Genomic DNA, 14,657 nt, shown 5'->3' with positions numbered 1-14,657 from the left:
TAAAGTTATGGAAGTAACGTGTGTATGGAACGATATGCAGGAAAAGCTTAATCGGTTTAATTCCTCTACACAAGTATTTAACTCTCGTCTGTGTATGATGTAATTTTATTGTCATTTGATTTCCATTCCCCTCGTTAATTATTATATTTCACCACTTTTAACACCTTCTTGTTGTGCTTGATTTAAGAAGAGATGTAAATATGCAGCTTTTAAAATCCTGGAGAAAAATTATCTACTCACCTCCCATCATACGCATACCTAAAAAAGCATATGTATGCACACATGCACACACATGCCACAAATCTTGACTTTCCATCCTAAGAATGCACAGTGAAAAGGACATTATTTGCCTATCACAGTATCAAACAATAACTCTTAAAAGCTCTTCCCATCACACTTCCTTTCAAGATAAGTGGGTATTTTGTACATTGAAACGATACATAGTAACCTTCTAAAGTAAGCCCCTAGATTTAGAGTATTTTGGCAGTAGTGTTTTTAGTGAGTATACAGTGACTGATACAGACATTGTTAAAATTAGAGGCTGAACATGTTTGATGTTTATCTTCCCTCCTTCTCCTCCTTTCTCTCATCATTTCATAAAAGCAATGACTTGGATTGTATTATGGAAATTATGCCATTCTGTTTAGAGACATCATTTTTAAATTTAGGTTTAGGTATGTATTTGTCTAATAATTAATTACTAATACTACCTGAGTCAATAGTAAAATTACTATTCAATAAAATTCCTGTAAGATATAATTTAAAATGTGATAGGGAAATGTTTTCAGTGTGTTTTCTTTTGACTTTTGTGAAAGTTTTGTATGCTTATCAAATGCCTTTATATAGGGTTTTCTTTTCATAGACATTGTGGTACCTATAATTCTTGATTATTTGGCCTTAGTAGTTACAGCTAAGGTTAAATTTGCATTTGCATTACATTTCTAAAATAAATATAATATAATTTATAAAGTTCTTAATCACAAAAAGAAAGGCCAAACCAACAAAGCTTAAAACCTTAGTACTAAGCTGGGCACCAGAGTTCGTGCCTGTAGTCCAGCTATTTGGGAATCTGTGGAGGCCAGCCTGCACAACAAGGTGAGACCTCATCTGTCTAAAACAAACTAATGAACAAAAACACCCAAAACAAAAAAGTTCCACCTTACTATATCTGGACAGTCACATGCAAAAAAAAAAAAAAAAAAGAATTTAGAACGAGACCTTATACCCTTCACAAAAGTTAACTCAAAACTGACCACTGACATATATTTAAAATACAAAACTATAAAACTCCTAGCAAATAATACAGAACTTCTAGATGATCTTGGGCATGATCACAACTTTTTAAATACAACACCAAAGGCAAGATCTATGAAACAAATAACTGATAAACAGGGCTCTATTAAAATAAAAAACTTCTACTCTGTGAAACATACTGTCAAGAGAAGGAGAAGATAACCACAGATTGGGGGAAAATATTTGTCCAAGACTTAACTGATGGACTGTTATCCAAAATACAAAAATAACTCTTACAACTCAACAATAAGAAAATGAACAACCTAATTTAATAAATAAGCCAAAGTTCTGAACACTTCACCAAAGAAGATACACAAATTAAAATAGCATATGAAAAGATGTACTACATCACATGACACTGGGGAAGTACAAATTAAAACAACTATGAGATATTTTGACACACCTACTAAAATTGCCAAACTCCAAAACACTGACAATATTGAATGATGGAGGGAATATGGAGCAACAGAAACTTTCATTCCTTGCTGGTGGGAATGCAAAATACTACAGAAACTTTGAAATATAGTTTGGCAGTTTCTGACAAAGCTAAACTTACTCTTATCATATGACCCAGCTATCACACTCTTTGATATCTACCTGAAGAAGCTAAAAACCACAAATGTTTATAGAAGCTTTATTCATAATTGCCAAAGCTTGAAAGCAAACCAGTATCCTTGAGTACATGAACAGATAAATAAACTGTGGTACAGCCAGACAATGGAAGATTATTTAGCACTGAAAAGAAATGAGCTATTGAGTCATGAAAAGATATGGAGGAAACTTAAGTGCATATTACTAAGTGGAATAAGCCAATTTTTAAAGGCTACATAGTGCATAATTCCAACAATATAACATTCTGCAAAAAGCAAAACTATGGGGCCTGTAAAAAGATCAGTGATTGCCTGGGATTCGGATAAAATAAGGGATGAATAAGCAGAACACAGAGGTATGCTAGGGCAGTGAAACTATTGTGTATGATGGATACATGTCATTATACATTTATCTAAACCTTTAGAATACAAAACACGGAGAGTGAATCCAAATGTAAAGTAAGACTTTGGTGAAAATACTGTATCAATGTAGGTTTATTTTGTAACAAACGTACCACTCTCATGCTGGATGTTTAGTAGTGGAGGAGGCTGTATCTGGAGGTGTGGGAAAGGAGAATATAGGAATTTTCTATACTTTCTCATCAAATTTGTTGTGAACTTAAAATTGCTCTAAAAAATAAAGTCTATTGCAAAAACAAAAAAACAACTAAAAAACACACGAACGAAAAGCCTTAATAAAATGTTTTCTCTTAAGGAATGAAGTAAATCAAATTACATTAAAAAAATAAAGTAGCCATAAAGCACCTTCCTGCCCAGGTCTCAAAGTACTTTTTAGCTAGCAACTCATAACTGCTATATCCTTGAAGGCTTGTCAATACTTGCAGGAATTTTTATTAGTCGTCACCATAATAACTATTAAAGTCAATTATAATGCTTAACTTTTATTTTACAGATGAGAACATGAATGAATTTCATACCATTACATGTAGGACTAATTCTTAACTTTTGGCAATGATTGGGGGAAAGGAATAAAGCAGATCTTGCAATCCACATATTATCTGAAGCTTTCACACTAATTTCAAACTTATTTTCTATTAAATCATTTTTTAGAGGTGATAACCGAGATTGGGCAAATTCTGTCCAATTTATGCCTATTGTTCCATTATTGGAATGCTAAGCATGTGGGAGTTATTTATATCTTACTGCTCAAGATCATCGCCAAAGCCCGATTGCAAAAATTCAAGAAACTGCAACCTCAGGCATAAATGGGTTAATTTATGTAATGCTTTTTTTCTTGTCCCTGCTGTCTTTTCTTGTCCATGCTTTTTTTCCCCTTGTCTCTACCCTTTGAAACTGCTAATTAATAACGAAAGGTCTAGAAGTAAGATAGACAAATAGGCATACGAGAAAATCACTGAGTTTGGATTTCTCAAAATTAGACAATTCAAATTTAGCTGAAGTTAGCAGAAGTTTAGAAATTCAAAATTTACAGTCCTCAAAACTTGTCTGATACTGAGATATGTGCGACAAATCTGATTTCCAAATGTGGATGAAGTCCACTTCATTTTTCATAATTTTCCAGAGTAGTTTCTAATCTAAAAAAATTCACCATTTGCTTTATTTTGATTACTTAGGTTTTGTTATATGGCTTATAAACACTTTGAAACAACCAGTTCTGTTTCAGGTAATCTGTAATTCTGCAATCTCTAACCATTAATAGCTACACACAGACTTTCCAAATAGAATACAAAATTCATGACTAATATAAATGCCAGTTGGACAGATGACTAGGCCAACCCTTTCCACTATGAGAAACAATATAGCAAGTGTTCAACATATTTCAGTTAATGAATGAATGACCTAATGAAATTAGGAATGGACATTCCCAAAGGATTCCCATAAATAAAACTAAAAATCATCATTTAAAATGAAGTTTTTTAATGCATGAGAGTGAAAAAATAATATTATGTTTTTTCTTCTAATAGTGAATTTTATGATGATAAAATTTATATTAATAATGCCCAACATGTAGGATTCTAGGAACCATTCCATTTGTAATTCTTTAAAACCCCTTCTGCTGCTGGATGAAATGGGAACTGTTATACCACAGGTTTCCTACAGCACTGCAGTATGAATGGTCTTTTTCTAAGTGACATTTCTATCACATGGATTGAATTTTAAACTGTTTTTTTCAATGACCAATCAGACATTATAAAATAGTTATGCTACTGACTTGGTATGTGTTCAATGTCAAGCCATGTTTTTCCATTGACAGCTTGAAAAGATTGTAAAACCAATAAAAATTTAAATTTGTGGTTCAAAGACACTTCTGCAGTTAGGCTGCTTTTATTTTTTCTCATTCCATTTAGTGAACACCTGCCTTTCATTGGATATTAAATCAATGCAAAACCTTTTAGATTTTGTATGGAGCCTAGGTAAAAACAAAAAAAATTAAATATTTGGATAAAAGAAAAAGAAAAGGATGGACTTATTTGTAGTTAGACTTTACATACTCAGAAGTACATAACTTGTAAGACCTAATTTATTTTTTTAATTATGCAACCTATTACTTAAGATAATGGAATATTATTTAAGGAAATAATGACTCGCTGTATTAGATTGAAGGTCGCAGGTCTGGAAGAGTAATTTAAGATGTAGTGGCCTGATGCTACTAACACTGTGATCATAATTGCCAACTTGTTAGCACCTAACTGAAAATTAATTGTACTAAAACCTGACTGTAGATTATCTACCATGTATACCAACAGCTTATATAGTTTAGTACACAGAAGACATTTAGCTTACAACTGTTAAATTGAATTTTAAAAAACTGTCTTTTGAAACTCAGCGTTTATTTTCAATCAACAAACTTTTGAGCACTAACATTATATCAGACGTTCTTTTAGGTACTTAGGCTACCAAGGAAAAAAACATAGTCATATCCTCAAAAACTAAAACCCTAGTAGAGGAGAAAGAGAAATGTTTCCTAATAATTGGATATGGCAAGTGATCGAGAGCAGGGTTCTAAATCTTGACTTCCCATTAGAACCAGCTGAGAAGCTAAAAATAAATAAATCTCACGTCCAGGCTCTTCTGCAAACCAGTTAAATCAGATGTTTGGATGCGGTTCCAGGGCATCAGAATTTTGGATGCGGTTCCAGGGCATCAGAATTTTGAAATGGTCTACAGAGTAATCCTAATTTTCAGGAGGTTGAGAAGGACTGTGCTTGAGGCAAGCAAGATGATAAGAAAGGCACTCTTGATTCTATCTGGTAGAAGCAGGGCAATATATCTAGGAAAGGTGATGCTTAAACTAAGCTTTCAAGAATGCTTGAGATCAGTCAGATGAAGACATGGTGCAGGTCATTCTTGGCAAAAAGGAAATAATGACTAAAGGGGAGGAAGAACATGACACATGTAAGGAACAGGAAGTGGTTGTTGTGATTAGTATTTAGAATATGTGTAGGCAAATCTGGAGCAATAACATGCAAAAATCGAATATGAAATATGCAATTGACTTCAATATTCATTATGTACTAGATAATTATTCTCCAGATATTAATAAAACTATCATAGTAATTTTATTCCTTCTTTTATGATTGGCTCAGGAGTAGATGAATCTAAGCAAATTTAAATCAAGGAGAAACTTTCTTCAACTCCATGGAAAAGAGAAAAATCTTTTCTGCAACCAGATGGATGGTGAGAGGTATGTTTCATGGTTGCTGCTCCATAAGAGAAGCCAGACTGAGAATAATTAGCTGATGCTGGGTTACAGGCAGAGTCAAGTAAACCTGAGAAGCAGGGCTGGAAACTTGAGGTATTAGAAACTAGAACCCACCGCTTTTTCTAAGCTTCATGTGATGTGAGATTTAAAATGTTCTTCTTGTTAAGCCACTTTGAGTCTGGGTTTCTTAGCAGTGAATTCACCCAATCACTTCATCAGGCAAAGAATTTTCATTGTCAAGGTATTGAGGAGGCATTGCAGCAATTTAGGAAGTGGATTTTAAAAGACAGAAACATTCTGCTACCTTAAAGTAGGATCTTTATATGTGCCAGGCAGTGTGTGTGCATTTTATATATGTATAAGAAATCATAACCAGATTTGGGTTTTATTCTTCTGGTAGTAACATATAGGTTGGATTTGAAGAATCCTAAGCTAGAAACAAAAGAATATAGAAGTTATTTTACAGACTCAGCTATAGAGATAACTATGAAGAGAAAAAAGAAAGATCCAAGATATATTTATGAGATGAACTTTCTAAAATTTGACAAATGGTAGAATTTTATGGCTAAGAGAAATGGAAGATTCTAGAATAAATTGTTTGTTAGAACTACCTGTGTATGTCTCAGTGAGAATGGACTAAACTGAATATGAAACATTGGCTGATTAGCCCTGGTTTTGGGGCAGGAACTTAACTTGGGCAGAGCAAATTCCGCACTAAAAAAGTTACTCAAGCTTTCAAATTATTCTGCGCAGAAAGTGAGTGTAAATAATTATAAATTGTTAAATCTGAAGATTTTATGCCCAAAGCAAATACATTTTTTAAAAATCTCATAGAAATTCCAGCAGGGGCAGACCCTGAAATTTTCCTATTGAGCAGGTGCGGTGAATAAAAGTCAAATGCCTTGTATCTATTTTACTTACTTTAAGTGTGTGAACTCTAGTGGACAATCCTCCTATATCATGTATTATAGTTAGATTTTTATTTCAAAGGTTGTAAAACATTGGTCAGGGTTTTCAATGACCTCAGTCCCTTGGCTTTCAATTTCTCATGTAATTTTCATTATAGTAGTAATTTTCCTTCCATAGGAATTTTCATTACCTTCAGTTGATGAAGTAGGTATAGCATGCTTCATTGGTGTTCTATTGATTCCTTCTCATATATTAGTTTTCATAGCTTTATATTGTATTTACAGAGATAATTAGTTAAGTTGAGGCCATATAAGATTAGAGTGGGCTCTAAATTCAATATGACTGGTGTCGTTATAAGAAGAGAAACACAGTAATCAAGGCTATGTAACCACGGAGGCAGGGGGATGTAGCTGCAATCAAAGAACACCAGGGATTTCTAGCAACCCCCAGAAGCCAGGAAGACGCAACCAAGGATGTTTCCCCTCTGCCAACAAAGGGAGCATGACTCTGCCAACACCTTGATTTCAGACTTCTAGCCTCAAGAACTGTCACAGAATCAAATCCTATTAAGTTACACAGTTTGCAGTCATTTGTTATAGAAGTCATAGGAAACTATTTACTCCCTTAATATGCATCTTCAACACCAGTTGATTCATTCACGGTCCATACTGGAGTCATGTCTTGAGTCTTCCAAGGCAGTTTTCAAGAGTACATAAACCTCACCTCCTTTTAAAAGAGACACAGAGCTGCATAATTATCTCACTCAATATTTTGTCTCAATTCTTACACCAATTTACAAAATATTAACATTTCGTTTTTCCTGAAATTTATATATGCTTGATCTCACAACTTCACCATTCCCTATTTTTAAGTAATCTTTATAAGATTTCTTTACAGCATCCTAAACTAACACTTGTTATTGTGAGGTAATTTCCTCGGAAAAATTTTAAAAAATTTATTAAAATTTGTTTCTCCTTTTTAATCATAAATGTATAATAAACATAAACATTAAAAGCATTAATTGACATTGTTTCAGATTAACATGTCTCTCTGAATAGTGGTTTAAAGCTAAAAATAAAGTAACTGAGAGAATGAGCCATATCAGACTATGTAAAGATTCAATGATTCAAACTATGGCATCCTGTTTCCTGTAAGATAATATTGGGAAAATGCATTGTCCTAATGTTTGAACAAATATGAATGTTGCTTGACAGAACTCACTGGTCAATTCCAAATGATTACATTCTTAGAAAGATGCTGAAGTGGTTTAAAGTTAACAAAGTAAATTACATATTTGTATGAAAGAGTAAATGTTTTGTAAAATTCACGACTTGTAGTGCTTAGCACTGTATTCTGATATGTACCTAAAATTGGATGTGTAACAATTTCCTGAAATCCTAATGAGATAAATATTTAGTTAGCTTTCTTTACCAAGTTCTTATTGGTCAGAAACTTGATGTGCATATTTCTATTACAGAATTACATAGCAGAAAATTTAGCTATTGGGTTATGTATTATTGATTTTATTATTTATTTTAGATTTAATTACAGATACATAAGGAGAATGCTATATATACCAAATTCAAGCATCTTTAAAATAGTAAGGTCAAAAAGAGAAATATACATGGATCAGAGAAACCAAGACTGCCAAGCAACATATTATTATTTAATACCAAAGTGATATTTTTTTCAAAACTCTATAATCCCATACCAGCATATGGAAAAAAAAATCAAGATTTTTACTTTTTTTTTTTTTTTGAGACAAAGTCTCACCCTGTCACCCAGGCTGGAGTACAATGGTGCCATCTTGGCTCACTGCAACCTCCCCCTCCCAGGTTCAAAGTATTCACCTGCCTCAGCCTCCTGAGTAGCTGGGATTACAGGCGCCCGCCACCAAGCCGAGATAATTTTTGTATTTTTAATAGTGAAAGGGTTTCACCATGTTGTCCAGGCTGGTCTTGAACTCCTGACCTTATGATCCGCCTGCCTCAGCCTCCTAAAGTGCTGGGATTACAGGTGTGAGCCACCGCACCTGGCCACGTTATTTTTAAAGTAGCATGTCTCTCTCTCTCTCTTTTCATTTAAAGGAAATTCTCCACTTGTATTCACCCTCTGTAACTTCCAAAAATATAACCATTTTCATAATTTTTGCCATTTCCAACTATTTCTCAATTATCCACTCAATATATACTGAGCCCAGACGTGTACCAAGCGATGGCAACATAATCACTTTCTTTCCTTCATCTTAATTATCTTAAGCATTATTTCTTAAGACAAAGCAAATAAACAATAGCAAAAACATTTTCATTGTGGTTGGTTCTCTTTTAGATAGCTGCATTACTTTTTTTCCTGTTCGTATCTAGATTTGTGATAAGCCCTGCATCTATTTTCTCTTTTCTTGCTGTCTTCTGGGTCCTCTGCCGCTCTGATGAAACATTCTCTATACTGTTAACCACATCCTTCCCTGAGGCCTTTCTCAAATATTATCTTCCACAATATCTCTACTTGAATCTCTTCATTACCCATTTCCAGAATTTTTCTCTCCTCGTGGCTTTCTGGATATTGTGCTTGCTTGCTCCTTTCTTCTCTAATCATTTCTCTGACAAACCTTCCTTATGAGGTTTCATCCTTTTCTTTCTTCCTGAGAGTGAGACTACCTCCAGGAGGAGCATTATTTTTGTATTGTCACTCTGTGCCATCTCAGAAAGCTTATTTAAAATCATAGTCTTAATCATCATTTGACAATCAAGCCTTAATTTTATCCTTACTTCTAATGCAAATTCCAACTCATCAAATAAAGGAATATATTCAATATGCAACCATCCACTCGAATTGTATGTATTAAATACATAATACATAAGCACTCACCACTTTCCTCTCTAGCTAGATCCTTTTTGATATTTCCAATTCTGTCAAATACAACAACATCTCCTACTCCCAGGGGCATGGACTGCATGGCCACCAATAACTACTTTTTCAATCCTAAAATACAATCAACTGATAATTCTCACCTAACTTTCTGCCTCAAACAATGCACAAGCATTCTCTCCCAATGAAATTTCAAACACTTTTCTGATTTGTGTTGTTTTATCTTCCTATACACCTTTTGCAGGCCACTCTAACATGTAAAGTCTCTATTTCTCTCCTTCTGTCTCTTTACACTCTCCTCCTTCCCTCAATTTATGAATTACAGAAGACTATATATATTCTTGCATATATGTGTAAATCTCGTCTTCCTAGAAATCCAACAAGTTTTCTTGGGAGAGGAATCTGCCTATACTTTTAAAATCTGTCTATACCTTTATGACTGAGCACCTCATTAGATCTTCCAGTGGGATTTTATCTAGTTTTATTTTACTTGAATTATTAGATGATTAACAATTTTCTTGCACAGCTAGATTAGTGTTTAGTAATTAAACCTAACATACAAACCTGAAATGTTTTAGTAATCATTTATATATAATTTATATGTACTTAAAATAAAATTATGAAGTCTATAAGGGAAAAGTTGAACCAGAAAAATATGTTTTGATAAACAGTTGTCGCTTATTTCAAACAAGAACCAATATAACCAAATGCTGGTGAGTGTAATAATCTGTGTATGTTTTATTGCCTACTGAAGTAAGCATTGGTCCCTGTTTCACAAATGCATAGAAAGACATTTTATATTTCAAAGTATATTTGTTGATTTTTACCCTGGGATTTTCACTATAGAAATAAATTATTAAATTGATTTCATAATTTTTATTTGCACTAAACATAGTAGTGGAATATATATGCTTTATATGTAAATTATCTCTCAGATAAATCAGTAATACTTGTCTTCAAGAAATATAGAATGATTTTTATTTTATTTAATAACTCTGGCCTAGACATATTTTGACTAAAAATATAATGTCTTTTATGGCATATGGTTAGTGTTATTTGCAGGTCATATAATTGTTAAAACCTATCATGTTAAGAAAACAATTGTGGGCATTTGTGCTTAACGCATCCTCCTATAAACTGTATTATTTCAAACCTACACACATTGATGAAGGCAGTCTTCTTTACTCTTTTTACTGATTCAAATTGTAATGTCTCCCAGCAACACCCTCATCAACATACCCGTTAATAATGTTTTACCAGCTATCTGGCCATTCCTTAGCTGAGTCAAGTTGATATATAACATTCACCATCACAATTCACCCTTGTCTCCTTGGCACCCATATGCATGTCCTTTAACCATACTTAGTTTCCTAATAAAGACAATAACAAGGCCATAATTCTGCCTTATGTAATACAACTATCTTGCACAAAATGGAAAATCCACTAATCCCTTCCAGAGGAGACAGTCCTTAAGTAATATTTATCCTTCTAATATTTTATAACTTAAATACAATGATGTAAAATTAACAATACTAAATACTGATATAGAGTCAAATATCTTATGTTACATAATAGGAGAATAAGAGAAAAAAGAAAACAAGGATATTTGCTTAATATATATATAAGCAAAACATATTCATAACAAAATGAGGAGGAAATACTCATGACAAAGTTTTAGTTTCTGTAACTGGTCTTGTTGTCATAGCTGGTGTTTATAACTACCTTCTTCTACTACCCATTATGTATGTTCTTTGCTTCATCACGAACCTTATCTGGTCATGGTTCTTTACCTGGTGGGGTGACCCAAACCATTCCTGAAGAGTTTGGGCCATTAGTAGTCCTGTTCAGATAAAGTTGTTGTAGTTTTCCATTAACCTTGATCACAGGCATGGTAATACTAGCAGAAGTCCTAAGGAAGCCTCTATATTTAAGATATGCTCATTCTTACCTCCGTTGTGGAGTAGGCCAATTTCCTTTTGGTAGTCCAGTTCAATTTCCCTAGTCAACACCAAAACTCCCTTCTTGTTGACTCAGAGGCATGAGTTGCCCAAAATGTTAAGGAGGCAGTCTTAACTTCCAGTTCAGTAGAATCACTGCTGTGTCTCCTAGTGGAAGCATTCCTCCCTCTGGGACTAAGCACTGCTCCCTCTGGGGCAAGCAGAGCACAAAGTCACGGTAACAAAAAAGATATTTTGCTAATAGGTTACTAGGGGTAATTGCGAGTGGTACCACTCTCATTTCTACTTCTTAATTCCTGGGCCTGTGAATCCTTACTATAGAAAAAAAAAACATTTATTGGGTGCTGATTCAGAGCATGTATAGCCTTCTGGAAAACTTGGTCAAGTGGTATGGTCACCTAACTAGCACTGTAACTGAGCCTTCAAAAGGCCAAACCACCATTCTATTAAGGCAGCTGTTTTAGGATGGTTGGAGACCTGGTCAAACTAGTGAATTCCATGAGCATGAGCCCATTGCCACACTTTTTTTGCTGTGAAGTGAATTTCTTTATCAGAGGCAATGCTGTATGGCATATCATGACAGTGGATAAGGCATTCTATACGTCTACCGGTGGTAGTTTTGGCAAAATCATTGCCTGCAAGGAAGGAAAATCCATATCTAGAGTTAAGTTTTGTCCAATAAGGACAAAATGTGGACACTTTCACAATGAAAGTGATTCATTGGAATCAACCTGCCATCAGGAAGCTGGTTGGTCTCCCCAGGAAGTGTTGCCATCTTGTCTCGTAACTGCTACTTAAATGTCACAATTATTCAAGTGTTTCATGAAAACTATTGTCAAATATCAACATAAGTTTAACTGAAAAAAATGTACACAAGTACATATTCGTATTCTTGATATCTTCTTTGGAAATGTTGATGAGAAATTTTAAAGTGTAAATTTATTGTACTAACCTTTAAACCCAAGCCATATCTGTCCTATTAAAAGTTAAATATATGGCCCACTTTAGAGTCAAATATTCTGATCACTATGTTAATACATATTAAAAAGCTCCTATTATTACAGCTGCAATGTATCAAATACAATAAAAGTTTTTAATAGAGACAAAAGAAGTCAAGTTCAAAAGAGAGATACACTATTGACTATCAGATAAAATGATATGTTTTCCTCCATCTGAATTAGTCAGGATTATCTAGAGAAACAGAGCCAACAGAATACACACACACAAACACAAATGCACACATTAACAAATACAGGGAAGTTTTTTATGGAAATTTGCTCACGTGATTATGGAGGCCAAGAAGTCCCAGGATCTGCCAGCTCGAGAAGCAGGAAAGCCAATGGCATAAGACGTCTGAGTCAAAAGGCCTGAGAACCAGGAGAAGTCATGATGGAAATCCTCGTCAAAGTCCGAAGGCCTGCGAACCAGGAGTGCTGATGTCCAAGCGCAGGAGACAATACATATCCCAGCTCAGTGAGCAAATGTGCCCTTTCTAAGCCTTTTTGTTCTATTTTTGCTGCAGCTGTCCCCTTTAGGGTGATGCCTGAGTATTATGCAGAACCTCTGTTAACCAGGCCCTAGTCTTCTCTTCTTCTGTCAAGTGATCATAGGGAACTCCGTGAGGCCACAGGTGCAGGCTGCGAGAGAGAAGCTAGGGTAGCAGAAGTGGAGACCAGAGGCATTTGGGCCACTTCTTCATGTAACTGACTTGTGCCTTCACAGCCTGCTAGGGCCAGATCACAAATATGCCACTTCCATTTGATGATGGAGTGTTATTTCGCACACCAACTTAATGGGTTGATGGGTCAGATAACACCCAGTTCATGACGGGTAGCTGAGGTCACATAGTTACTTGGTAGCCCGTTTTTCTACCTGTGGAAACATGAACCTCTTTTCCTTATAACTGCAATTTTTGCCACAAACCTTTCAGTTCCATCATCATTTTGCAACGAAAAATATATATCCAGCTGGGTGCGGTGGCTCACGCCTGTAATCCCAGCACTTTGGGAGGCCAAGGTGGGCAGATCGCCTGAGCTCAGGAGTTCAAGACCACCCTGGGCAATATGGTGAAATCCCGTCTCTACTAAAATACAAAAGAAATTAACTGGGTGTGGTGGCGTGTGCCTTTAGCTTCAGCTACTCGAGAGGCTGAGGCATGAGAATTGCTTGAGCTTGGCAGACAGAGGGTGCAGTGAGTTGAGATCGCGCCACTGCACTCCAGCTTGGGTTACAGAGTGAGACACCATCTAAAAAATAAAAAATTAAAATAATAATAATAAAAAAGCTTTCCGTGCCGATAGCACTCACGGAAGCCTGGTTAACCTTCCTAAAACCCGCCGGACTTTCTGTAAGAAGTGTGGCAAGCACCAACCCCATAAAGTGACACAGTACAAGAAGGGCAAGGATTATCTGTATGCCCATGGAAAGCGGCGTTATGACAGGAAGCAGAGTGGCTATGGTGGGCAAACCAAGCTGATTTTCCGGAAAAAGGCTAAAGCTACAAAGAAGATTGTCCTAAGGCTTGAGTGCGTTGAGCCCAACTGCAGATCTAAGAGAATGCCGCCTATTAAAAGATGCAAGCATTTTGAACTGGGAGGAGATAATAAGAGAAAGGGCCAAGTGATCCAGTTCTAAGTGTCATCTTTTATTATGAAGACAATAAAATCTTGAGTTTATGTTCAAAAAAAAGAAAAGAAAAGAAAAAAGAAAAAGAAAACTATATATTCAATGAACGTCATTCATCAAATTCTTCCTAGTGTATAGGCTAATTATTTTATGAGAAAATGTTTTTTATATTTGGTTTCTCATGGCATGAACCAAAAAGTTATTCTAAAGTATAAGAATGACTGATGCCTTAGTGAATTATGGGACTTTGAGATAATATAATAATTTATAGCCAATTTAAAATATTTGCTGTTTACTTTCCTTAAATGAAAATTATTGGCCAGGCATGGCGGCTCACACCTATAATCCCAGCACTTTGGGAAGCTGAGGTGATTAGTTGAGCCCAAGAGTTTGAGACCAGCCTGGGCAACATAATGAGACCTGCTCTCTACAAAACATTTGAAAAATTAGCCAGGTGTGGTGGCATGTGGCCGTAGTCCCAGCTACTCTGGCGGCTGAGGTGGGAGAATTGCTTTAGCCCAGGAGTTTGAGGCTGCAGTGAGCTGAGACTGCACCACTTCAGCCTGGGTGATGGAGCAAGACCATGACTCAAAAAAAAAAAAAAAAAAAAAAAAAAAAAAGAAAGAAAGAAAAAGAAAAAAAGAAAAACAGTTAATGGAACAATAAAATATTAATATTGATACAAATATTTTGATATGAATTAGGGCACTCCATTTTTCTCAATCTTCA

The 14,657-nt window shown here is 35.1% G+C and overlaps 1 protein-coding gene across 1 annotated transcript; it reads left to right on the top strand.

The window, feature by feature from the left end:
• The first annotated feature begins 11,879 nt into the window (after positions 1-11,879).
• On the top strand, positions 11,880-13,977 carry LOC101133427 (large ribosomal subunit protein eL42-like). The gene is made up of 2 exons (XM_063708308.1): positions 11,880-12,051; positions 13,588-13,977. Exons 1-2 carry the CDS (start codon positions 11,880-11,882, stop codon positions 13,935-13,937), a joined length of 522 nt encoding a protein of 173 aa, XP_063564378.1. The 3' UTR covers positions 13,938-13,977.
• Positions 13,978-14,657: the final 680 nt, after the last annotated feature.

This window comes from Gorilla gorilla, chromosome 6 (genome assembly GCF_029281585.2).
Source record: "Gorilla gorilla gorilla isolate KB3781 chromosome 6, NHGRI_mGorGor1-v2.1_pri, whole genome shotgun sequence".
Taxonomy (NCBI): domain Eukaryota; kingdom Metazoa; phylum Chordata; class Mammalia; order Primates; family Hominidae; genus Gorilla; species Gorilla gorilla.
This window is presented reverse-complemented; position numbering and strand designations above follow the sequence as displayed.